The 27,614-nt window shown below is 34.6% G+C and overlaps 2 protein-coding genes across 2 annotated transcripts; one reads left to right on the top strand and one right to left on the bottom strand.

Moving 5' to 3' along the window:
* Positions 1-597: 597 nt before the first annotated feature.
* LOC140059411 (peptidyl-prolyl cis-trans isomerase-like 1) lies at positions 598-2,233 on the bottom strand. The gene is made up of 3 exons (XM_072105317.1): positions 2,024-2,233; positions 1,374-1,528; positions 598-1,285 (listed from the first exon to the last, which is right to left on the bottom strand). The coding sequence occupies exons 1-3, from the start codon at positions 2,080-2,082 to the stop codon at positions 981-983; spliced, it is 519 nt and encodes a 172-aa protein (XP_071961418.1). The 5' UTR covers positions 2,083-2,233; the 3' UTR covers positions 598-980.
* On the top strand, positions 2,227-27,584 carry LOC140059410 (phosducin-like protein). Its single transcript, XM_072105316.1, has 8 exons — positions 2,227-2,380; positions 10,659-10,863; positions 18,470-18,595; positions 21,177-21,301; positions 23,063-23,165; positions 23,538-23,651; positions 23,757-23,881; positions 25,416-27,584. The coding sequence occupies exons 2-8, from the start codon at positions 10,681-10,683 to the stop codon at positions 25,513-25,515; spliced, it is 876 nt and encodes a 291-aa protein (XP_071961417.1). The 5' UTR covers positions 2,227-2,380; positions 10,659-10,680; the 3' UTR covers positions 25,516-27,584.
* Positions 27,585-27,614: the final 30 nt, after the last annotated feature.

Genomic DNA, 27,614 nt, shown 5'->3' with positions numbered 1-27,614 from the left:
TCTGTGAACCCCAAACACAGAAGCTTGCATAGCTTTAACTCAATCCCGCCGACCGGCATGGGATCGGTTCAATCCCATGCATTCGTGTCATCAACACGACGCTCTGCCGACTGAGCTATCCGGTCATCTTGTTTATAGCAATATTTAAAAAATCGTTTCATAAAAATGACGTAACGATTAAATAATAATATACTCGTGTGCATTGTGGCATAACGGGTAGCGCTCTAGAAACTATCGTTTGAATTCTCTCAGCTCTACTAGATGTGCTTTTAAACTCTCCGGTCTAGCTTGCGTTGCGGCTTACGTCTTTACGTTGCGTGCTAGCGGGAATCAAGCCACATTTCATGCCGCTGATTTAGAGAGTTTAATACAGTCACAAGTTTACGTATAGACATTGTATTGATGTTGATCAAGTAGTTCATGGTTGGATTTTCGATCATACCAAAAAACGCAAACGTCAAGTAGTGCGGCCACAAGTAGTATTTTATAAACAAGATTAAGAACCACACCCATCAAGGTTTAATCATAACTCCATGGTTTAATCTAAACAGATCTTCACTTTGAATTTGATTACACAACAAAGAATTTAAAATCTGTATTCAGTTTATTTACATGAGCAAATAATTCTTAATGTCAGAGTTGTACCACTTTTTGAAGATATATTTGTTGTTCTTTTTATGTATCTTAAATCTTAATTTGATATTTAAACATTCCGAACTGCTTCAATATATTATATCAAGCTTGAGTACACCGAAGCTAGAAGTTGTTTCCCAAAATTGTAAAATGAAGGTTTACATTAACCAAACAACCAATTAACTACCTTATAATTTATTACATTTTTAGGGCTCTTTTCTCCTTCTTATCTTCTCTTCTCAAGTGCCACAAAGGGCTTCCTTTAGAAATGTTGATAACATTCACTTACGTCAGTTTTTTTTTTGGAGTGTTAAAAAAATATCAAATGTTTTTGAAATTACAAATATTCAAATTTCATTATTGTCTGATATAGGATAAGCTTTTATAATTTTCAAATCTTCTCGTGGTCTATCATCGCTATCCGTCTCGACCATTCCCATTCGATTGAGTACCGATATCCCCGAAGATAGACGGCCAAAAATGGTATGCTTCCCATCAAGCCACTGGGTTGGAGCTAGCGTTATAAAAAACTGACTGCCATTTGTATTTGGTCCACTGTTTGCCATCGACAAAATTCCAGCTCCAGTGTGCTTTAAATCTTGATGTATTTCATCCTGAAAGTGCTGGCCATAAATAGAGGAACCCCCTCGGCCTGAAAAAAAGAAGAAAAGTAGCAATAGAAAGTGAGTTAATGAACTTAAATAGATTGATAAAAAAAATATTGAAATAGGCCTACTTACCTGTTCCTGTAGGATCACCACCTTGAATCATAAAATTCTGAATAATTCGATGAAATGTAATACCATTGTAATAACCTTTTCTTGAAAGTTCTGAAAAGTTCCTGCATGTGTTTGGGGCATGTTTCCAGTAGAGTTCAACGACCAGGGTTCCCATGCTGAAGGAGGGGATAAAAAGATATATATATATATATATATAGGCTTAAAATTAATGATTTTTTTTTTAAGTCTAAGGAGACAAGTCAATTGTTTTTAATAAATTGTTCACCCTATTAGTATTAATAATATTATTATTTATATTATTGAATTTTAATTAATATTCTAATAACTGTATCAAAATAATATATAATAAATAAAATATTGTTTAAATAAATTATTACGTGTGTAGTACTACTACTAAAGTGTTTCTTTCATTGCTTAGTAGAGAAGAGTAGACTGGGTAATTGATTGGTCCTTCTAACTAGCTAGGCCAAGGCCGGAATAGAATTATGGTACCGAAATATAATTTCGTGCGCTCAACACCATTCAATGCAGCTATTTCATACACACACAGTTCAGACAAGAGGCCTGGCCCTAGCCTAGCTAGTCATTCACCGTCTATTTATAGAAAAGATCTTTGCTTGGAGAAACTGATTGAGAATGAACTGGTTTACCTTGTTTCAACTACTACAGATGGTTGTGGAGTTTGGTTACTTCTTTGGTAGGTAGTCATTATATTTTTGTTTTTGTTGAGGTGGTTTTTAGCAATTTTCCGCCGCGTGTTTTTTGCAAGTGTTTTTGTTTTCTTTAGTCGCGAATGTGCGCCCTCTTTAGTACATGCTTATAATTTCTTCATCATCATCATCAAGCACCGTGAACACTACCACCATTCATTAATAATTTCATCGAGCATAAAACCGCATTATTCAAGTTATTGTGCATTATTTAGGCCTACACAGAATAGAGAGTGGTGTGGTTATAAGTTTTGTTTTCTTGTTGCCTGTCGAATGCAAAGACAAATCAGAGTTAAGGTAAGATGAGAAAGACTTTGTTGCGTAAACCTACGGACGCCCGGACGCCTACTAGGCTAGGCCTAGCTGCTAGCTAGGCCGGCTAGGTTATATAAATACAGGCCTAGCTAGCCTAGGCCTAGGCTAGGGCCTAGTTAGTATAGCAGGGAATAATTTCGCCAGTGTAGCATAGCAAAAAGCTATACAAAACAACCTTTTTGCTACAGATTTTTAAATTTGTGTAGCAAAAAATACAATACAAAACTATGTTTCTCGACTCAAAAATCAGTTTGATTAGCAATATTGCTAAACAAAATTTAAAAATGAACGCCGTGGCTAAAGATACGGTACCGTATTCTAACTTCTGTTTACTAAAGGTACGGTAAAATTGCATTACGTCATAATCAGCCAATGGGGTGCTGGTACGTGTGTGACGTCATCGTATAAGGACTTGGGGATTTTTTTTCATATCGCGTCTGTTGTGTTTGTGTAGAGAATTGCTATCGGCGGCGGCGCCAGGCTGCGTGGATGTGTGTGCGCTGCAGATGAGGGTTTTATTTTTATTCCAAATGGCCTATTTTTTTTGCTATGTTGATGAGGAGGAGGTACTAAAAGTTATTGAATCTCTCGATTCAAACAAAGCCCCCGGATTTGATGACATTTCAGCTAAAGTTGTAAAGGAAGTAAAATACAATATTTTAAAGCCGCTGACATATATTTTTAATTTATCACTTCAAACTGGACTAATACCAGGGAAGTTGAAAATTTCCAAAGTAGTTCCCATACATAAAAAAGGGGACCGCCATTTGGCCTCAAACTATCGTCCCATATCGCTGTTGCCCATTTTTTCGAAAGTTTTTGAAAAGATTATCCATAATCAATTATACAATTATCTTACAAAATGTAAAGTGTTAAGCAACAATCAATATGGATTTAGAAACAAACACTCAACTTCTCATGCTATGATCGACTTGGTCCATAAAATATTAAATGCATTTGAAAAAAAGGAATATGCACTTACTACCTTTATGGATTTGTCAAAAGCGTTTGACATTATCGATCACAGTATTCTGTTGAGCAAATTGGCGCATTATGGTATAAGAGGCATCGTTTTAATGTGGTTTAGAAACTATTTAAGTGGCCGCAAACAATATGTTTATGCCAACGGTAGATCATCATGTTTAAAAGACACCAATATAGGGGTGCCACAGGGTTCTGTTTTAGGACCACTTTTGTTTTTAATTTACATCAATGATATAAGTCGAGCAAGTAGTAAAATAGATATAATTAGTTTTGCTGACGACACAACTTGTATAACAAGGGGAGATGACCCTACAATGTTAAACCATACTATGAATATTGAACTAGAAAAAATAAACGTATGGCTTAAAGCAAATAAGCTGTTACTGAATGTCAGCAAAACTAATTACGTTGTTTTTAGAACTAGCCAAAAGAACTTTGACAAAAACCAGTTTAAAATAAAAATGAATAATGTGTTATTACATAGAAAAGAAAATGTGACATTTCTAGGTGTAATGTTAAACGAAAATCTTAACTGGAAACATCACATACAGCTTATTAGGAAAAAAATGTCTAGGGCAATTGGTATACTTTTAAAAGTAAGAGAATTCTTTCCTCATAAAGTCCGTATTAGTCTTTATAACACCTTAGTATTACCTCACCTTCAGTATGGTAACTTAATATGGGGAAATACATACAAGAGCACGTTAGAAGTAATACTAAAACTTCAAAAGAGAGCTGTAAAATGCATTACCTTCTCTAAATCCAGACAAGCCTCAGAGCCACTGTTTAAGAAACTAAAAATATTAAACGTTTATGATATTTACAAAGTAAACGTCATAGGATTTATGGCAAACGTAAAATTCAATGAATTACCACATCACATTTTAAATATTTTTAATTACTGTGACAGTATTAGGCCTACTCATAACCTCAGAACAGAAACTGAATTCGAAATTCCCTTCACAAGACTAACTTGCAGTCAACAGTTTATACACATATATGGACCAAAATTGTGGAAAGAATTCACTTGTAATGGTGGTAATAAACCGGTTATCTTAAAGAAACAAAATAAATGTATAAAAAAACAGGTTAAAAAATACTTTTTATCACTATATGCTGATTAACAACACCTTTGTTTATTTAAGTTCTATATACTTGTTCTTATGTAAAAGGGTCCTACAAAAAAACGAAGCTATAGCTTTTTTATGCAGGATCCCTGTTCTCAGTTGTACTGTAATTATGATGTACTGTAATTGATGACTAAATAAATGTGGAATAAATATTTTTTATTAAACTTTGTTTACAATGGTGACCATAAACAACAAGCAAATGCAGACAATAAAGGGGCCCTCAAATACTATGATTTAGACAGTAGCCCCAGGGCTAACGAGTCACAGAAATCAGCGCACACATGCAGCTGGCCCCAGCCTGGCATCGCTTTCCCTCTACACAAACAAACTCATATAATGAGGTTATAGTAGGCCTAGCCTAGGCCTCTTTTGAAACGGTTTTCTGTATTCTAGAATTAAAATCAACATGTTTTGGCTTTTCAATAATAATAACAGACGTAGGCTACATTTAGTTTTTGTCACACACGACGGCGATAATAGCGATAAATAAAGCATAAAGAAAATGCGGTTGATCACTGTTTTTGCGATATGAAAAAAATCCACAAAGTCCTTATACGATGACGTCACACACGTACAGCACCCCATTGGCTGGTTATGACGTAATGCAATTTTACCGTACCTTTAGTAAACAGAAGTTAGAATACGGTACCGTATCTTTAGCCACGGCGAAAAATGAAATTTTCCCCTGTATAGTACTCACTACTACCTCCTACAGGCACCTAGTATTGCGCTGCTAGCAAGCTAGGGCTCTACTACTACTACATTACTACTACTACTACTACTACTACTACTACTACTACTACTACTACTAGTACTACTACTAGTACTACTAGTACTACTACTACTACTACTACTACTAGTACTACTACTACTAGTACTACTACTACTACTACTAGTACTACTACTACTAGTACTACTACTACTACTACTACTACTACTAGTACTACTACTACTAGTACTACTACTACTACTACTACTACTACTACTACTACTACTACTAGTACTACTACTACTAGTACTACTACTACTACTACTACTACTAGTACTACTACTACTAGTACTACTACTACTAGTACTACTACTACTAGTACTACTACTACTAGTACTACTACTACTACTACTACTAGTACTACTACTACTAGTACTACTACTAGTACTACTACTACTAGTACTACTACTACTAGTACTACTACTACTACTACTAGTACTACTACTACTAGTACTACTACTACTAGTACTACTACTACTAGTACTACTACTACTAGTACTACTACTACTAGTACTACTACTACTACTACTACTAGTACTACTACTACTAGTACTACTACTACTAGTACTACTACTACTACTACTACTACTAGTACTACTACTACTAGTACTACTACTACTAGTACTACTACTACTACTAGTACTACTACTCAGCCCACGAATTTCACGTCGGCAATCGGCAATTGCCGACCTTATTGCCGACCTTAAATTGTCAGAGGACGGCAAGAGATTGCCGACCTTGAAACTAGGCTAGAGATCCCTCCTTTCAAGCCTCCTAGCAACAACATGGTACTTTAAGGGATCGTATCATTGAAATTTTAACAGGCATATTCACCACCATGTTGTGTTTAGTTAACAAACCATGGAATTAAGATGATCCCTGAATTCACTCAACCATTACATCATGTTGTGTGTGAGCTGCATGCTTTCCTATCAAGCTGGCTGGGCACAGCGCTGCGCGACAGACCTGTGTAGGGGAATACCCTGTTATGCCAAGCAAGCAACCAGGCTATGCTCTGTGTACGGGTGTCACGAAAGCTCAGACCACGAAAGCTCAGACCCCCTAAGACCTAAGATCACGAAAGCTAAGACCCAACACCTAAGATTACAAATATTTATCTTTCGCACCTGCCTTGTATTTTAACTCCCAACATTTATTCTGAATACCACACCTTAGAATTGGCACTTTCATGAAAAAGAATCAAATAAAAAGTAACAAATACATTTTTAAATTGATGATTTTACAGACGTTTTTCTCGCACACAAAATGACTAGCCTACACAGTACAGTAGGCCTACCCCATGCCATGGGCCATGTTCAATGTTTTTGTTTCTATGGAACGTCAAAAGAGCAAAAATTATATAGAGGGCTGAAAACTCTGTGGAGTCCATCTACAGTGTGGATGGAACAATGTAAAATTAAAATTGTAATGATAATAGTATAATCATGCAAGTACGAAGAAATAAATACTGGCAAATAAATTTTAACTTAAAAGTTTTTTTGTTTCGTTTTCTTTCTGTTTTTATACTTGTACTATTATTGTTGCTCTTTTGGCGCTCCATAGAAACAAAAACATTGAGCGGGGAGCTCGAGGAGTTACATTACAGTATACAAAGAAACACGCCTGTAAAATCATCAATTTAAAGGATTTATTTATTTGTTATGTGTTTCTCCTTCTGAAAGTACTTATAAGTCCTAATTTTAAAGTGTGGTGTTCAGGATAAAGTTAGTCAACAAATTTGGAGTCAAAATACAAGAAAGGCAGGTGCGTAAGAAAAACATCCTCTGAAGCAACACAATGGAGTAAATATATACCAACAAACAACCCGTCAAGTTTGTTTGTTGTAAAGAAAAAATATACATTTACTCAACGGGCGAAAATAATGTGAGTTTATCTATGTTTTGCGGTAGTATTAAATTATATTTATGGTAATAAATGAAACCTACTGTGTTTAAAATTATGTATGGATAAACAAGTATTGTTTTTAAGCTGTAGTATATCTTAGTATTTGTAATCTTGGTGTTGGGTCTTAGCTTTCGTGATCTTAGGTCTTAGGGGGTCTGAGCTTTCGTGGTCTGAGGTTTCGTGACACCCCTCTGTGTACGGCTAGCTCCAGAACCACGATGTTCAGCAATTATCAAATAGAATTTATCTTGTAAATTTTAGTGTTAGGTTTTTATATTTTAGATAATTTTGCTAGTTCTTTTTGCATAACATTTAGCTAGGGAGGCTAGTGTAACGGTGGCAGTTTTATTTAAATATGCAATGTAATACAGTCTGTTCTGGCTATATTACATACCTTTTCTTCTCTCTATTATAAATGTTTTATTCTACCAAGCTCTTTTCCTTCTCTTCTCTCCTCTTACCAGTACATCCATATTTTAAGGAACGGTCCTAATTAATATGCATGTACTGGGAGGGGACTATTTAGTAAAGGGAACATTCCATGATGATGAGGAAACAGTAATTGATTAAGGATGTGGGTTATAGGAGAGTGAATAAAGAGTACCTAGGGATAGGAAGAAACCACTAGGAATGTTAATAGATGGAGTAGGGAGAAATAGTGAAAAAGGGTTGTTGACCTGATGGTCAGAGTGTTACACTAGGCCTAGCTAGGCCTTAGGTTAGCAAGAGGTTAGGCCTTGGTGAATTTTCTATTTTTAGAACTGCCGAGACTGCCGACCTTGGCGGATTTAAGGTCGGCAATTTTTTGCCGACCTTCTTTTTTCTGAATTTCGTGGGCTGACTACTACTACTACTACTACTACTACTACTACTACTACTAGTACTACTACTACTACTACTACTACTAGTACTACTACTACTCTACTACTACTACTACTACTACTACTACTACTACTACTACTACTACTACTACTACTAGTACTACTACTACTAGTACTACTACTACTACGACGTACTACTGTAGGCTAGGCTCTTTATTTAGCACTGTAGCTTCTATAGTAGGTATACCTCGCTTATTTAAAATTTATGTTTCATTTGTCATTTGTTGATAACATACCCAACATTATAGTACAGTAGGCCTAGTTTATTTTATAAATTGTTGTTGGCACAAAAAAAAATGTATTAAAATATTAATTTTATCAAGATTTATTTTATGTAACGTATAGATCTGCAGTGGTTTTTATTATCATTTATACCTACTAATAATATACTAAAAATATACAACAAATATACAACAAAAATCCTTTCAATATTATTATTAATATTGTGATTTTTAATTTGAATTACATAGTAAAGTATTGATATTGTATTACTGTAAATGATCCTTGTTGTTCATTGTTACCAATTTTTCCACATCACTAAGTAGACATTGAATCGTTTTGTTGTTTAATTTTAAACGGACAATAAACCCAGCAATCAAATCATGGTTTTGCTGTTTGCTGTACTGTAATTACCAAAAAGGAATAAATACATAATTTACAGTTGTATTTTTCAGTAACATTAACTGTAAACACTCCAATAATGACTTTATGTACTATTTGTGATAACAATACCGGTAGTTAGAACCCATTTTTGACCCAATGCAAAGTGTCTAATTAAAGATGTATTGTCATATAAAATTACTAATATTAAAACAAGACTTTGAATGGGCCATTGTGTAGTTAAATAAATTTAATAACTTAGACTGTAAAAACGAAAAAAAAAAAAAAAAATTAAAAAAAAACAAAATCAACCAAAAACCTCAGCCAATTTTACTTTTTTTTTGCCTAAGTCTAAAAAAAAGTAAATAAATTGAAATGATAAATCGAAACTAACATTACTGTACAATTCCATACTTGAAATTGATTGAACTACTGCATCATGACAGGAAGCAATTACATTATATACACCTTCTAGTAACAGTTTGCGTTCCAACTAAAGCGTGGTTCCCACTAGCGACGCAACACAAGGACGTAACGCAACGCAAGTGAATTGACCAATCACAAGCGATGGCTTATTCGCCTGTGATTGCTAACTGTCTATAACTTCGCTTGCCATTGGTTAAAACGCTTGCGTTGCGTTTACGTCCTTGCGTTACGTTCTAGTGGGAACCAGGCTTAACCCTGAGACATAGTGCTGTACTTTTAAGCTATGTCTACACTATCTATCAAACTACTGTAGTTTGACAAATAAGTGTGCCCAAATATAGTAGTGATATGCCCAAATATGGTAGTGATATGCCCAAATATGGTAGTGATATATGACATCATCATGTCTTTTTATGAGCACATCACATTGATAGCGTAGACACCACTAATACATTTTGATCGAAACATGGTTTAGTTTTAACTTTCAATTTTAATTTATTTCCAAAATATTATAACATTATATTATACACAATGAACAAGTTTGTTAAATAATAAAATTGCATAAATACAATGAAAAGTAGTTCAATCATGTGGAGGGGAGAGTCAGAAAGAGTTCGACCCATCCTAAAGATATATTATAACTTTGAATATGAAAAAGAAAATTACATAAATTAATAATTATAAGGAAAACAAAGCTACAATTTCTATTTGATTTTTAACTAATCGAGAATAATACAAACATGAAGTAACCTGTGAAGTGATGGTAATGTGGAAGTCATTAATAAATTAATTATCATACACAAAAAAACAAACAATGTCTGAGATTAGGAAAGAAGAGCATACTTCAATATATACTGTAAATTAAATGTCCACTTCCTCTTGCCTATCATTGTATAATATAAATTTTTTATTTTTTTATTTTTTTTATTTTATTTCATCATCACCCTACAGTGACCAAACATCACCATTAACAGGGTTGAAAGTCGTAAAATATAATATATTATACTGTATACATACAAGCAAAAATCAACAGATAACAAGACAACATTTAAATATTACTGACAATTAGACAAAACCTTGTGACGGAAACAAGCAAGTGAATAAAAAAAAATATCAACAGATCCATCAATTTTACATACTGTAGTGAGTGGTATAACTTTAGGGCCTGTTTCTATAAAAAAGAAAATGCCATAACAGTTTCAAAAACTGATTTTAGAAGTTTGTTTCCAATTTATTAGCCGCGGAGTAGAATAATAAATATTGTAGAAGGCTCACGCTGCAGTACAGGTTAGTTTTTCAGGATCAGTTTGTTTGTTTTTGTAATTCTAAACAGTTTTTCAAAAAGCTGCTACTAGAGTGTAATAGATTAGTAGAATCATTGGAGAAGTGTTTACTGTGCAATAGAGAATATACAGTACTTACAGTGAATGGTACAGTATGTTATAGGAATCCATTCAGGTGTATTATAAAAATCACATTTTTGTTTCCAATCTGTACTGTACTGTATGTAAAGGTTTGTAAAGGTAAAAAAAATAAACATTTTTACATTTTTATTTGAAAAATAGATTACATAAAATTAAAAGGATAATGGCGACTTTAGACGACAAATTACTCGGAGAAAAAAAACAATATTACTACAGCAGCAGCGAAGACGAAGGACAAGGGAGCGATGACGAACAAGCGAGTATTGAGCCCTCACAGGACCAAGCGGCTGTCAAAGAACCGGTATTCATTCCTAATGATGAATTGGGCTCTAGGTCAACAACAAAAGTAGGTTTTATTTAAATGCAATGTTCTCCCGAAGCAGGTTTTGCCAGAACTAAATTAAAATAAATACGTAATAAACACTAGTAGTAGGTTACTGTAGACCTGGCAATTGAAAACAAAGATCAAGAACAATCAACGGTTATATTTGGATAAAGTACAATATTAGTTTTATTTAGTAAATCTCACAGTCACAGTATATCAATAATTTTGTACATTATTTAATTTAACTGACTTGATTTCTAAGGGAGAACACTGATTTATGGTAATTATTTACAACAAAACAGATTTGTTGTATTGGTTCTAAAATAAAAAGCCTGTGTATCTAGCAATCTTGGTTTAGGGTGGTAAATATATAAATACAGTATTTTTGTTTTCTAGAGGTATGAACGCCAAGTATTCTGAAGGTAGTTATTTTAGTAATTACTGTACTTGCAGAGAATTCCCAGTTAGAACTACAGTATGTCTGCAGGGAAAAATTTCATCTTAAAATTTTGTTTAGCAATATTGCTAATAAAACTGATGTTTGAGTCGAGAAACATAGTTTTCTATAGTATATTTTGCTACACAATTGTAGAAATGTGTAGCAAGAAGGTTGTTTTGTATAGCTTTTTGCTATGCTACACTGGCGAAATTACTCCCTGTGACTACAGTATTACTGTAGGTGTAGTTGGGCAAATTAATAATAATAGATTTATACTTTTCTTAATACCGAAAATACATTTTTGTTGACAGTATTTCAAATTGATTGTTTTTTATTCAATTTGAATTATTTCACTATAAATGTTATACAAGATTTAGCGTAGTAGATCACTGTCAAATGCATTAATGTTGACAGAGCTTAAAGAAAATGAGGCCAGACAGCCATTTCCTGTGTTTGCTATATTTCAGGTGACTAAACATTTTCAATAATAATGACAATGCCATCATATAAAATAAACAAACATGTCTCAAATGCTAAATTTAGTTGTCTGGGTAATAGAAAGAAAAGTGTTTTTAACAAGTTATTACATTGAAATTGATTGAGATACAGATAATTTTGAACTAACATTAACAAAATAGTTGACAGTAGAATGGAGAAAAGTTTCTTAGAGAAAAAACTGTAGTTTTAGTTTTGTCAGAAGTTTATACAGTTCTGAGGTGGTTTCCCGAATGATCGTAAATCAAAACGGTACTGGGTATGACCAACTTGTGTTCTTGTCACCAACTAGTCATCCATTCATAGAAGTACTGATGTAGTAGCCTATCTGTACGGTGACCATAGAATGTGACCCAAGACATGATTAACTACTACTTTTAGTTGATAGAAGATTGTTGTACTGTATGTGGATGTTTAATGAAATTATGTCAATAATGTTTACACACTAGGCATATAAATAGTAATGTTTGTTAGTATCATCATTGTGAATGTGATGTGAAAAATATGCAATACTGTGTACTGTATGTCCAATAAAAAGAAATAAATTAAGCTTAGATGTAAACGCTTATTCTGTCCTGTACTGTACTACATGTACAGTACAAGCACTTCTGGAGCAATTCTATGTTTAGTTGAATAGTGGGTCGCAAGAAAATTAGGCTGGCAGCAGAACAATGCCCTCATCTTATCTTTTGTGTTTCTACTGTCTTTGTTGGTGATATACAATCAGTGGAAAAAAAAATTTAATCTATTAAGACATTAAATTGTTTATTTACCAACTTCTGAAGAGTATTAAACAATCACAAAAACTAAAAATAATATTTATTTAAATTTTAAATAAATAATTACAATAATACAGTAAATGAAAATAAATAAATAAAAGGGTCATTCCATCTCAGTTCACCCAAAAAAAATGGAATTTTAAACCCTACCTCTTCCAATTTTGATGAAATTTGGTATATGGGTGATTCATAAATCATAGCAATTAAAACCAAATTTTCAAATTTTAACCTTATCGGACCAACGGTTTTCGAGATATCGCAATTTCAATTTTCGGTTTTTACGCAAAAAAGCGCGCGGCCGCCACGTTTCAAAGAGCTGTATCTCGGGAACTATAGGTTCGATTTTAAAAACAAAGGTATTTTTGTAAAGGGGAGACCATAAGGAACCTAAATATACTAATTGTGTGTGTTTTATGTTAATTTTAAGTTGAATAAAACTTTGACATATATTTTGACCTTGAAATTGACCCCGTGGAACACGCCCAATTTGTTGGTGACTATCACGAAAAATGTAGCCCTACGTGTCAACTACAACATATAAAAAAATTGGAGGGGTTTTTTTCTTTGTTTCCATGAAATTACAATTTGAAGTTGACATACCTCTTCCTTTTAGTGTATTTTTGGTGTTGTTATACTTATACACAGTGTGAACACTAACTGTTAAGGTGTCTTATTGTTACGCTTTCTCATCAGGCCCACTTAAACAGTAGATATATTTTGATATGAGAAATACTGGGTAACTCACATACTTTTAAAATCAATTTTGACACATAGTTTAGTGTCCTTACTATGTTATTATGCACATTAACATATGCATAATAAGTGATTGCAGAGAACATACAACAGTTACTGTATATGCCTTTTTAAAGGTTGTCATCCCCTATAGAAAAACAAAACTACCAACCATGAAAAAAGTTCATTATTTCACAGATGGATGTGGCGGCCAATACAAAAACAAATATAACTTTATTAACCTTTGCCACCACCAGGAAGATTTTGGTTTAGACGCCGAGTGGAATTTTTTTGCTACATCACATGGCAAGAGTGCGTGTGATGGCATAGGTGGAACCGTTAAGAGGCTTGTCACTATGAGAAGCTTACAGCGTTTGACTGAATGTCATATTATCACATCTCTCAGTATGTTCGACTACTGTGTAATTTTTTATTTTTATTTTATGTCTTTAGGCAATGTGGCCAAGGATTACCAATAGTGAATTAATCACTGTCCTATCAGATAGGTGGTAATCCCCCTGATACAGGGGCTATTGTGTGAACCAGTTCACCGGGGTAACCCCCTACTCTTTTTCAAATAATGAACTGGGTTCTTTAAAGTACACACATGTTATAACTGTGTACACTGGACCTACGGTTTATAGTCCTTATCCGAGAAGACTTGTTCCACCACCAGAACTAGGAGCGAGTCGGCCTCGAACCCTTGCCGATGTTGTTGTTGGCTCTTTTAGGTACGGTAAACGGCGCCCCTGCCTTAACCGCTCGGCCATATGACTCGCTCATATGGACATTCCAGGCATCAACTTTTTTCATGAGGGAATAGATGAGGTATCTACTGTGGAAAAAGAAATAAAGCTGAGATTCAACCTCGCCCAGACCATCAAGGGTACATTACAATATCATCGCTTTGTTCCCGTTTCTCTGGCACAGATGCAGGTCTACAAACTTAGTACCCAGATAAACCCTCCGGATGTGGTAGTGATTCAAGAATCTTTCAGTGATGAAAATGAAATTGTTGCTGATACACAACCCACCATTATTAGACTTCAGAATTTTGTGTGCTGTAGTTATGATGGTGTCCCATGGATTGGTTTGGTGGTGGATGTCTCACTCTCAGAAGAGTTTGGGGATTTTCAAATTAAATTTATGCATCCTCATGGGTCAGCGAAAACCTTTTATTGGCCCTCCAAAGAAGACTGTTGTTGGATTCCTGAATCAAATGTACATTGTATTATAGCCTCTCCGTTTATAAAATCCTCTTCGACTAGGAATTACAGTATTTCCCAAAATGAGTAAAGGCCAGACATAGACAATTGTAACATTATAATAATATTTAGTTTGTAATAAAATTAATTTTGGAATACATCAAATTGACATTGAAGTAATGCATGGACAGACACCAAAAATACACTAAAAGGAAGAGGTATGTCAACTTCAAATTGTAATTTCATGGAAACAAAGAAAAAAACCCCTCCAATTTTTTTATATGTTGTAGTTGACACGTAGGGCTACATTTTTCATGATAGTCACCAACAAAACGGGCGTGTTCCACGGGGTCAATTTCAAGGTCAAAATATATGTCAAAGTTTTATTCAACTTAAAATTAACATAAAACACACACAATTAGTATATTTAGATTCCTTATGGTCTCCCCTTTACAAAAATACCTTTGCTTTTAAAATCGAACCTATAGTTCCCGAGATACAGCTCTTTGAAACGTGGCGGACGCGCCCTTTTTTGCGTAAAAACCGAAAATTGAAATTGCGATATCTTGAAAACCGTTGGTCCGATAAGGTTAAAATTTGAAATTTTGGCTTTAATTGCTATGAATCACCTATATACCAAATTTCATCAAAATTGGAAGAGGTAGGGTTTAACTCATTGGGTGATCTGAGATGGAATGACCCAAAAACGCCTCCATATTATGGGTATTTATGTGATTGTACATAAAAAATAAATACATCCCATTAAAAGCTTAAAGACCCCTTCCCTGCAATTTTGGACGTTTTTTGGAAAATAATACATATATATCACTTTAAAAACATTAAACCATGTCATTTCTTGTCTTAAATGTACGTTTTATGGTAAATTATGATAAAAAGTGAGAAACAATGCACTACCTAAGTAGCTCGCGGCGATCGACCTCTCGTGGACGGTCTTAGGCCTAGCCTAGCTAGGCTTAGTTTTGTAGGCCTAGCTGGTAAACATCGGTAACGTACGAACATCGTACGCGAGCTATATACCTAGCCTGACGTTGTATAGTTGCTGCATTAATTGTCTTTCTATTTTTGCCAGACTCCGTTGATACAAATTGGGGAAAACCCGGTATTTTCGCTGAAAAGTTAGGAGTCTTCCATTTGTTTTGGCCTCACGATCGATCGAAAAGTGGGCGAATTACAGGTGAAAAACAAAAATATCAATCCGCGCGCAATGCATTTTGGGATTTATAGCGGGCCGCTATAATTATTAGAATCGACTTATTTTTCACATTTTTAACAGTTTAAAGACGAAAAAAGTTATCGCAATAGGACCATATAGTATTATTTTTACATTAAATATAGTTTGTGATCTTAAATTAGATCTAAAAAACGTAGGGAATGGGGCTTTAACTCCCCCACACCTCCTCCTAAAAAGCCTCATGAACAATAAACGCCTCGGCGCATTTATCAGAATAATGCGGTATACAGAGTTAAATTATTAGAGTTACAGTATACATTGGCCTAAACATTATTATGATGCTTTCTTTCTCTTCCTAGAGAAATGATTATATCTCATGATATTGTTGAAAGAATTAATGGCCAATATCATACACTGGCTTACTGTATACCTACTGTATTAATGCTTTTCCAATTTCGAAAGCAATTTAAGTCAATAAGCGAAAAGCGAGGCTCAGAAAAAATTATAAATGTACATAAAAAAAATAATACAAAAAAGTCCAAAAATGTATTCTACTTTATCAATCTGATTGGAAAAATCTAGGCTCCCTTCGCTTTTTATAATATGTTAGGCCAATTTATAACTCTAATAAAAGTAACTGTGTATACCGCATTATACTAATAAATGCTCCGGGGTGTTTATTGTTCATGAGGTTTTTTAGTAGGAGGTGTGGGGGAGTTAAGCTTTTATATATGGGATGTATTTATTTTTTATGTACCATCACATAAATACTGATACTATGGAGGCGTTTATTCAAAGGTGACGTTTATCGAATCAATACGGATGTCATTTTATACATTATTGTGAGTCATTAAATTCCACTATTGTCTATATTTTTCATAAAACATAGATAAGTATATAATCCTATACTAGCTTATGTATAAATAATGTTTGATCAGGGAGTTGTACTCCCTGGTTTGATTGTGTTTTAATATTTGACCCTCATTGTGCCAATTGAGAAGGTCAAGGTCAACAATAATATAATTATTTAGTATCAGTATGCATGGTACTGTAATTCAAGTTTTTCTTTTAATTTAACTGTTAATATGTGACCCTGCAATTTACATCATAAAATATTAATAACTGTCTATAACTGTATTTAATAACAAAAATGAAAAATCATACTTACAGTTGGTTTAAAAGGGAAAAGAATTGTCTGCAAATTCTATTAATTTATATATACTGATAGATATTTTTCTTTTATTTATTAAAAAAAATTATATTTTTGGAATCTCTCCTTTGGGACACCTGTACAGTATTATTATCAAGGAGTCACTTTCCTGTGAAACAAAAAGGGGAATACTGTATATGTTTTAGGCCATAGCCTCATCACAAACCCACCAAGCCACAGCTGGCTTCTTGCAGAAAAACCCTTTCCATAAAATTAATGAACGAAAAAAAGCTAATCCTAAATCAAATGACATCTAAATGGTCTGTAATAATTAACAGTTGTTATACTGTCACTGTAGGTATAGGCCAGTCTCCTTAGGGAATATTAAGGGGACGTTTTGTTTGGGTCATGAAGGTGCCCCCCCCCCCTCTCCCCCTTAATGGTAGTTCTACTGTAAACAACTCCCTGTTCATACAGTCATTTGTTTTTCAAGCAGAAGTTGTGTATTTTACAACTTTTAAATCTGTATTGTATTCAAAGTGGAAGTTCACTTGGAGTACAATTCCAAATTGTTTGTTTCTGTTTAACGATATAGATAATTTTATTATCAATTTTAAAACTTAGATACTTCAAATTTATTTTAGAAAAACATTGAAACAGGAAGTACTACAGATTAGACTAAAGCTCTGTCTACAATCAATATAAAAAAAAGTGTGATGTGCCCAAATATGGTAGTGAAACCCGTATGACATCATCAATGTCCATAATGGCACATTTTTTCGTCACATAAAGTTTGATAGTGTAGACAGAGCTTGTACAGTAGTCCATCTAATCAATCTAGTGATATTGCAATAGTAACGAAACATTAAACTAGTTTAAAGTTTGATCTTTAAAATTTATTTACAGTAACTAGCAAAGATACATTTTAAATCTTCACAGTAAAATTCTGGTCATTTTGATACCCCATAGTGTATGTACAGTATATCTCCCAATGCCTCCTCTCCAGGGATGGTTCAAATTATGTTTAAAACATTCCTACTCCTACAATTCCAATCATGTTGATACCCATTTCTCACAGTATCAAGTACTTTACATACTATAGAAATGTCAATGTTTTTGATACATCGCCAACAGCACAGCCATGCAGCAGATTAAAATGCAAATGAAAGTAGTGGGCTTAAGTTATTATGAATTTTTAATACCTTTATACTGACATATGAATTATGATTTGACCTTTGTCAAATTATGCTAAAAATATGATACTGATATTTAAAATGCAGGTATTCATATATTTTTAAAATGTGTAAAAATAGAAAAAGTTCACAAAACAGAAATGTAAAGCTCTGTCCACACTATGAAACTGTATGTGAAAAAAAAATGTGATGTGCCCATATGGACATGATGATGCCATTTCACTACCATATTTGGGCATATCACTACCTTATTTGGGCACATCACACCTTTTTTTCCTGATATCATTTTCAATATTTTAATCAACATTTGCAGTTACTACTATACAAATTCGGAATACTACATGTTTATGTTCTGGTCATTGTACAAACAATTCTTTCACCAAAAATTGAGAGCTTCTCTACTGTATAAGAAAGAATTAAAATTCATTATTGTCATTTTCAGACGGGTCCAAAAGGTGTAATTGCTGACTGGAGGCGGTATAAACAATTAGAAAATGAGAAACGAGAGCAGCAAGAAGTTGAACGAAAAGCTCTACACAAAAAACTAGCATTAACATGTCGTTCAAATGTAAGTCGTATTATGTTGTTTGTCTTTCATTTACAGTACTGTAAGCCCATCATGTGAGTGAGTGGCCGAGCGGTTAAGACAGTGGAACCGTAATCACGTAGCCATAACATCGGCAGGGGTTCGAGGCTCACTCACTCCATGGTTCTGGTGGTAGAACGAGTCTTCTCGGATAAGGACTATAAACCATAGGTCCAGTGTACACAACTTGCTCGTGTGCACTTTAAAGAACCTAGTACATCTTTCGAGACGAGTAGGGGGTTACCCCGGTGTATTAGTACATCACAGCCACTGATCACCAACTGGGCCCTCTGGGAGATCAGTCTTTGACTGAAGAGGTTACCCAGTATAAAAAAAATAGACCAGTCCATCTTTCAACTCATGGAATCATTGTCTCCATTTCACGAATACACAACATTCACTTTTTTACTTATGAATTACTGTTCTAATGACCTTTTATTTAATTAATTCCTAATTAGTTTTGTATAATACTGAATTATGTTGAATTGAAGGCTCATTAAAAGTAGTGCTGTTATAGATTGTGCACAATACACTACCTAATCGTGAGAATGTCACATGTTGCAAATCAACCAAAGGATGATTGATACGACAATTTAAAAAGACAAAACAAAATTGTGCTTTGTTTAGGGATCATTTCAACATTATTCTCACTGCAGTAATTACAGGACATTTCTTGATTAAGAATGAAATATTCTTTAATTTTATTAATGTAAAAGTTTAAGTCGTCCCTTCAATGTGTGTGCATTAACTTACAGTAAAGAAACTCGAAAAACAATTGCATAAACGGGTTAAAGAGCAATTTAAGAGTAAACAGTTAACTGCAGTAATTGCATTCTTTTGCAATTAAAAAATTAAACTTGGTTAGTTGTAGCAAACTCTAAATGATCTAGTAGTGCTGTGCAGCATAATGCACAGTTTATAAGCTTTGTTTTAAAATTTATAGCCCCAATAACCAGATGATAAATTGAGTAACGATGTGTGCAGCAAATCAGTTAAGCCAGCGCATCAACAAATTGAACATATCTAAATGGAGACTAATGGAGACTAAAATGTACAATAAATATTGTAGACTTCACCCATATTTTCATTGATTAAACATTTTCTTTGCCAGACAAACCAAGCACCAGTTTACAAATTGAATGACACTCACAATGTTTATAAAAGTGATTTAATTACATTTTATAGTATAGTATAGTTGTTTTTATTTATAAAACAAAAAGATTAAAACATGGCAGCAAAAATGCTAAATTGCATTTCAATTTACAAAATAGGTGTACTGTATGTATAAAATTGGTTAAAATTTACCTTAAAAAATTACTGCAATAGGTCATAAAAAACAAATTGAACATCAAAATACATAATAAAGAAACAGTAAAACTACATTAAAAAGAAATTTACAAATTATTCATTTAAAACGTTAATTGTGTTTTTTCATTACAATAATTTGTTGCTGTTTAATGAAACTCGCCTTTACAAGTTGTGTAAGCTACAGAAAATAGTTAAATCCTTATTCACAAGACAAAACACGCCCTAAATGTGTCTAATTATCGAAACTACCTATATTGTTTTGATTGAGTTTCTCTATCGATCTTTAGGAAAATCAATCATGCTTATGAGTGGTCGTAACATTTGCAAAAATGTATAAAATGTCAAGACAAAATTTAAGTAGAAAAATGAACCGTTGACATTCAGTTTGTAAACAAGTCGTCCTTTAATCGAATGCTGCGTAACTTTTGCATGTATTTTTTAATCATGAAAGAGGAATGCCTCAAGACATGTACAAAAGTAATAATGATCAACTTTCACATTCACCAGAACTAACATTATTTTAAACTTAACAAATGAAGGAATGTTTTCTTTAGGAATTGATTCCTAAATTTTATTTTGACATTTTAATATTGTCATTGTCGTTTGTAATAAATAACATTTATTTGTACGAAAGAAAATGATGACGGTGGTACGTTGGTACGTTCCCACATGAGGGCGTGGTTGTGGACGGGTCCATTATAATACAGGGGTGTTCTAGGAACTTTTTACTTTCGTATCTAAGCCCTCCCTCTGGAGAGCACGGGCTATTGTCGGTTTATACAGGTAAGCTAGCACTCATAGACTACTAACACCACTACTGGTTTGTGTAATTTGGCACTGTACAGTACAATTAAGCAATACAGTAGGCTGAACGTGCTCGTATACTCTAACAATATACTGTGTTATATAAGAGTGTGATTAAATAAATAAATAAAATAAATATAATAAACCCAGATGTATTAGAAATTAAAGGAAACATTTGTTCCATTGTAGCACAACCAGTGTTCAGTGTTACTTATTAAAAAATTAATAAAATGGTGTAGTAAAACCGCGATACTCTGTTTTCTACTCCAAATTTATATTTATTGGCTGGTTCTGTAACAAGTTATTTTAATGACAATATTCACATGAGACAAAACGTACTTACTGTAACAACTACAAACTCAGAGGATAGAAGGATAACAATCATTGAGAGCTTTCAAAATTGATTTTATTTTTGCAGAAGAGACCAAACAATGTTTTTTTTTTCGTTTAGCTTGATGAAGACAAATCAAAGAAGGAGGAAGAAGAAGCAGAACTTGGTATTGTTTTAGATGAGGAGTTTTTAAGGAAGTACCGCGAGGACAGATTACGGGAAATGAGGACAGCGGCCAAACATTCGTAAGTACTTTTCCCTTTATAATTTAAATATAACCATGATATCCCAAACTCTGTATTTCCACCAACAGTGTTTAAAACATCAATAACATAGTACAGTAAAGACACATATTGCTACTGTAAGTACAGTTTTAGTTTTAAGAGCTGTTTTCAAATGTACAGGTTTAGTAAACACAACGTTTCCAGGTCATTTTGATACCACATGTGTGTGTTTGTGTTTGTTTGTTTGTTTTATCTTTATACTGGGTGACCTCTTCAGTCAAAGACTGATCTCCCAGAGGGCCCAGTTGGTGATCAGTGGCTGTGATGTACTAATACACCGGGTTAACCCAACCCCCTACTCGTCTCGAAAGATGTACTAGGTTCTTTAAAGTGCACACGAGCAAGTTGTGTACACTGGACCTACGGTTTATAGTCCTTATCCGAGAAGACTCGTTCTACCACCAGAACCATGGAGTGAGTGAGCCTCGAACCCCTGCCAATGTTATGGCTACGTGATTACGGTTCCACTGTCTTAACCGCTCGGCCACTCACTCACTCACTGTGGATGAGTGCATGCAATACTGTATAGCAACAATTGCTATCTCACAATAAAAAAAAATTGTTTGGGAAAGATTACACTTAGATTATTTGATTTCTAAAGCTCTGTCTATCAAATGTACACTAAAAAAATGGTGATGTGTCCAGATGTTTGGGATATCACTACAATATTTGGGCACATGGCACTTTTTTTGTCAAACTACTGTAGAGGTATAGAATTATATGATGAAAGTGTTGTTGGCAAGAAACTGCTCTAAGTAAACATCTGTATTTAAAGAATTAAGAAGTGTTTTTCTTCAATGATTGGTTTTGTTATGACCTATAGCAATATGGAAACATCTGCAATGTAATAAATTACTGTGAATCTAATAAGAACAATTAATGAAATTATTCAGAAATGACTGCTTTGAAGACATATCCAAAACTGTTACACTTTGCACTCTACTATACAAATGTCAAACTACAATGCTTAATCTAGCTGTCAAAATTTGAAACATAAACATGTTGAATAAATAATCCATTTTTAACACAAATGTCAAAGTATGAATTAGTGTACTTAATATTCTTTTTTTTTATTTTGAAGTTTAAATACTGAAATTGAAGTTTCTTAAAAACACACATCTATTTTTAACATCTATGTTGAATTATTCAGAGATTCTACAGTATAACTTGTAAAAATTTAAGTATTTGTAGATTTTTAGCGTGGCTAAACTATTATTGTTGTCAATTACATAAAAAAATAGAGGGTGCTAGCTATTTATATAAAATATTTGGCATTCGTACAGTATCCAAAATAGACAGTCCACTCTCCCAATACGGGACTCTTTAAAAACTGGATACTCTCCCAAAACCAGACTTTCTTGAGGTCCAAAAGGTCCCAAATTCATTTTTACCATTAGAAACACATTCCGAATACCAGACTTTCTGGAAAACCAGACATATTGTCAGGTTTTCCAACAGAGTGTGTAAAGTGTAAACAATGGCGGTGTGTTTCCATTGAATGTATGCTGGCATGATTGGGATGTTATACTGCAGAATGTATACAAATTAATTTGAAGACATTGAACATTCTAGGAAAAGTAGGAAATCAATTGAAATAGTGTTAGTTGGAAACTAGCATGATCATAGTTTAAATTAGGTTTCTGATGATGATAATAATACCCAACTGTGCAGTAAATGTTGCTAGAAATTATGAAAATTATTATTCTATGTCTTAATTCACAGACCAACATTTGGTAAAGTGTTAGATCTTGAAGGAGATGAATATGTTGATGCAATTGACAATGAAAATGAACATGTAACTGTTATGGTACATATCTACTTAGATGTAAGTACTGAATTTCATAAACTTTCCCGAACCAGAAACCAATGGGCTCGCTCAAAATTCTTTTCAACCTTGACTGTTCTGGTATTTACCTTTTACAGATGCTTTTGCCAGACACAAATTGTACTATTACAAACTGTATTTATTCACAAGACTGATGCACAGTACAACTTGTTCAATCAACATTGATTGTTTTTACACAAGTTTGTGATATTACAAAATAATCAGACACCATATAAAAAAAATTACAGCAGAACCCCTTCCATCTGACACCCCTATTTAGGGGGACACCATACCGAGATACGGTACTTCCTGCGTAAATGAGAACCCTGTTTGGTTGATTGATATATTGATATTTGATTCCATTTTCTGTAGAATATTGTTGCGTGCAATGCAGTAAACGGTTGTTTTCAATGTCTAGCCAAAGAATATCCTAAAGTTAAGTTTTGTACAGTTAAAGCAGATAAGGTCCAAGTTAGCAAATCATTTGTGAGTATTCAGTACAGTCATTAGAGATTCTTAAATTAGACCTTGCCGTAAGAGTATCCTTTCCCCATCCCCCATGGTTTAAAAGTCTACCTTGTTTTATTACAGTCTACTAGTGCACTGCCTGCACTGCTCGTGTACAGAGGTGGGAATGTACTTGGTAATTTTGTGAGAGTGTCTGATGAATTAGGTGAAGACTTCTACTCAAACGATTTAGAGGCTTTTCTTCAGCAGTAAGTCTTGTTATTTTTGCGGTATATTTCAAACTTCAATGTGTCTTTGTTTCATTCCTTCTCCCATCATGTTGAAACTACTTGCATGCCCTGTGTGTGTTTGTTGCACACTTGAATGTTAAGCCTCCATGACAATATATGGCTGTGTTATGTTGATCCCTCCATGCTTTGGCTGTGGTACTATATACACCTGTCAGGTTGAAGCTTCCATGCCCTGGATGTGCTATGTTGCACACCTGTCATGTTGAAGCTTCCATGCCCTGGATGTGCTATGTTGCACACCTGTCATGTTGAAGCTTCCATGCCCTGGATGTGCTATGTTGCACACCTGTCATGTTGAAGCTTCCATGCCCTGGATGTGCTATGTTGCACACCTGTCATGTTGAAGCTTCCATGCCCTGGATGTGCTATGTTGCACACCTGTCATGTTGAAGCTTCCATGCCCTGGATGTGCTATGCTATACACCTGTCATGTTGAAGCTTCCATGCCCTGGATGTGCTATGTTGCACACCTATCATGTTGAAGCTTCCATGCCCTGGATGTGCTATGTTGCACACCTGTCATGTTGAAGCTTCCATGCCCTGGATGTGCTATGTTGCACACCTGTCATGTTGAAGCTTCCATGCCCTGGATGTGCTATGTTGCACACCTGTCATGTTGAAGCTTCCATGCCCTGGATGTGCTATGTTGCACACCTGTCATGTTGAAGCTTCCATGCCCTGGATGTGCTATGTTGCACACCTGTCATGTTGAAGCTTCCATGCCCTGGATGTGCTATGCTATACACCTGTCATGTTGAAGCTTCCATGCCCTGGATGTGCTATGTTGCACACCTGTCATGTTGAAGCTTCCATGCCCTGGATGTGCTATGTTGCACACCTGTCATGTTGAAGCTTCCATGCCCTGGATGTGCTATGTTGCACACCTGTCATGTTGAAGCTTCCATGCCCTGGATGTGCTATGCTGTACACCTGTCATGTTGAAGCTTCCATGCCCTGGATGTGCTATGTTGCACACCTGTCATGTTGAAGCTTCCATGCCCTGGATGTGCTATGTTGCATACCTGTCATGTTGAAGCTTCCATGCCCTGGATGTGCTATGTTGCACACCTGTCATGTTGAAGCTTCCATGCCCAGGATGTGCTATGTTGCACACCTGTCATGTTGAAGCTTCCATGCCCTGGCTGCACTATGTTACACACCTGTCATGTTGAAGCTTCCATGCCCTGGATGTGTTATGCTGCACACCTGTCATGTTAAAGTTTCCATGCCCTGGATGTGCTATGTTATACTGTACACCTGTCATGTTGAAGCCTCCACTATGTGACAGCTGTGCTATGCTACACACCTGTCATTTTTAAGCTTCAATGCCCTGGCTGTGTTATGTATACACACCTGCCATGTTAAAGCATCCATGTAATGGCTGTGCTATGTTGCACACCTGTCATGTTAAAAGCTCTATGTGACAGCTGCATTTATACCATACAAACCCTGTCATAAAATTCTGATAGAAGTTGATATTCTATTTTTGCAGACATAGTTTATTACCAAGTAAAGAAGAACAGGCAATGCTTAATTCTAGTATCCGATCAAGTGCTAAAGATGATGAAGACAGTGATCTTGAATTGGATTAAACATGCTGCCTACTCTAATGGTGTTCTTGACTCTATTACAATACTTCACTTGTAAATAAATGAAAAATAGTCACTGGAATACAGTATGCTGTTGTCAGAACAAGGCATGGATTGTTCCATTTGGTAACCATTGATTTCAGATTGAATAGATTAACCAAAGTCACAGAGTGAACTTTTATGGTTCATTGAATTTTAATCGCCTGCAACGCGACTCTACAGCTCACTATGTTGGTCAGTCAGTCGGTTGGCCGTTAAACTCAAATTTAAGCACGCGACTGCAGCCATGTATATGGCCTTTTTGGTTGCGAGTACACTTCTCTGTGACAGGCAGTGGATTCGCCTAGATCCCCTGGTAACACCATTGGTGCCATATGCTTTGTGTCCAGATTATCCAATACAATTGAGTGAACTATAGCAAGTTATACATATTTTTCCTTGGATGTACACTTCTCCTTGGAGGTACTCAAAGACAGTCCAGCTGGTAACACCATTGATTTTATATGCTTACTTAAAATGTGTCACAGATTAGCCATTAGCCACTGAATGAACTATTGCAAGTTATACATAATTTTTCTTGGATGTGTACTTCTCTTTGGAAGTACTGTACTGTATTGTTAGAACAAGACCGTGGATTAGCTTAGTCCAGCTGGTAAAACACCATTGATGACATGCTTTGTGTCCAGATTAGCTAAAGCCACTGAGCGAACTATTGCGAGTTATACATATTTTTTTCGTAGTAAGTGCACTTCTCTTTGGATGTATTCTTTTCAGAAAAAGACAGTGGATTAGCTTAGTCCAGCAGGAAGCACCATAAGCTCATGCCAGATTAGCCAGAGCCAGTGTGTGAACGCTAGTTAATAATCATTTTGCTTGACAATTTCATTAGCATGTTTAAATACAAAGACAACTCCCTCCTTAGATTATGGGTATGTGTGAACACCATTGTGTCTGAACACACCTTTAAAATGCTTTACGGATTCTCAACTCATGGTTCTATTTTTACATTTTTGCTGTTCTAATAGGTGATCCGCACTACATAGGCAGATCAGCTATTAAGTTTGTTGTGTGTTTTACTTTCAAGTATCTTTAAGTTTGTTATTGACTGTACTGGTATAGTGTTGTAAAGGCTACAATGTCAAGTATGTAAACACATTTGTTCGGTTAGTAAATACTGTAAAACAAATCTGACCAATTTAATTTTTATTATTTTTTTTTTCTTTATTTTTGTTAAGGAAAAATGTAATTTATATTATTGAAAAACTGAACAAAATATTAGCAATTGATCATAAATGTATGATTAATCAAAAAAAGATTGCTAATTAAGGAAACAACTTAAACCAGATGTAGTATACTGCAGTAACTGCAGTAGAATAATTTTGACATGGTCTCTGGCATCTTAAAACCGTGTCTAGACTATCAAACTAATTTGACAACAAATTTGTTCCCATATATAAAGTTTGATAGTGAAGATAGAATTTTAAGCTTTGTCTACGCTATCAAACTATAATTATATGACAAACACATATGATGTGCGTGAGTACATGATGATATATCACTACCATATTTAGGCACATCACACTTTATTTTGTCAAATTAGTTTGATAGTGTAGACAGGGCATTATAACCTAAATTTAGTCAAACTTATATGTGTAGCTTTGTATTTGTGAAGAATACAGTAAAACCCCTACTGTAGTAAAGTGATCAAACCAAGTATCACCTTAAAGGCAAATTTACACAGACGAGCGGTAACGGGAAGCGGAAAACCACGTAGCTTGTCCCACGTATAATCTGTATCTATCCTGAGCGGAAACCGCCCATCCGCTCCGCGTTGTGTGTAAATGGTCATAAGGAATAACATAGATTCTATATTGTATTTATTACCGTTACCGCTCGTCTGTGTAAATTGGCCTTAACATGGTCTCCTCTGAATAGTGGTTTGCGATAGTGTTTAAAACATATTGATCTTCATTTTTAGTTTCTACTGTAATACTTGTGCTTGTACTTCTATTGTCAAACTAAAGTATGATCAAAACTGTACTTTTAGTACAGTATTTAAGATTTGTTAAAACAATGTAATTATTACATGGAAATCATGTTAG

The sequence above is a fragment of the Antedon mediterranea genome, chromosome 9 (assembly GCF_964355755.1).
Source record: "Antedon mediterranea chromosome 9, ecAntMedi1.1, whole genome shotgun sequence".
NCBI classification, from domain to species: Eukaryota; Metazoa; Echinodermata; class Crinoidea; order Comatulida; family Antedonidae; genus Antedon; species Antedon mediterranea.
Note: the sequence above shows the minus strand (reverse complement) of the source record. Positions and strands in the feature narration are given on the sequence as shown.

Coding starts and splice junctions, on each gene's coding strand:
- LOC140059411 (XM_072105317.1), bottom strand. CDS start 2,082: ATGACTACCTACCAAAGAAGTAACCAAACTCCACAACCATCTGTAGTA. Junction 1,529..2,023: donor TCTGTAGTAGTTGAAACAAG/GTAAACCAGTTC, acceptor CCCCTCCTTCAG/CATGGGAACCCTGGTCGTTG. Junction 1,286..1,373: donor TGGTGATCCTACAGGAACAG/GTAAGTAGGCCT, acceptor TCTTTTTTTCAG/GCCGAGGGGGTTCCTCTATT.
- LOC140059410 (XM_072105316.1), top strand. CDS start 10,681: ATGGCGACTTTAGACGACAAATTACTCGGAGAAAAAAAACAATATTAC. Junction 21,302..23,062: donor AGGACAGCGGCCAAACATTC/GTAAGTACTTTT, acceptor CTTAATTCACAG/ACCAACATTTGGTAAAGTGT. Junction 23,882..25,415: donor TTAGAGGCTTTTCTTCAGCA/GTAAGTCTTGTT, acceptor CTATTTTTGCAG/ACATAGTTTATTACCAAGTA.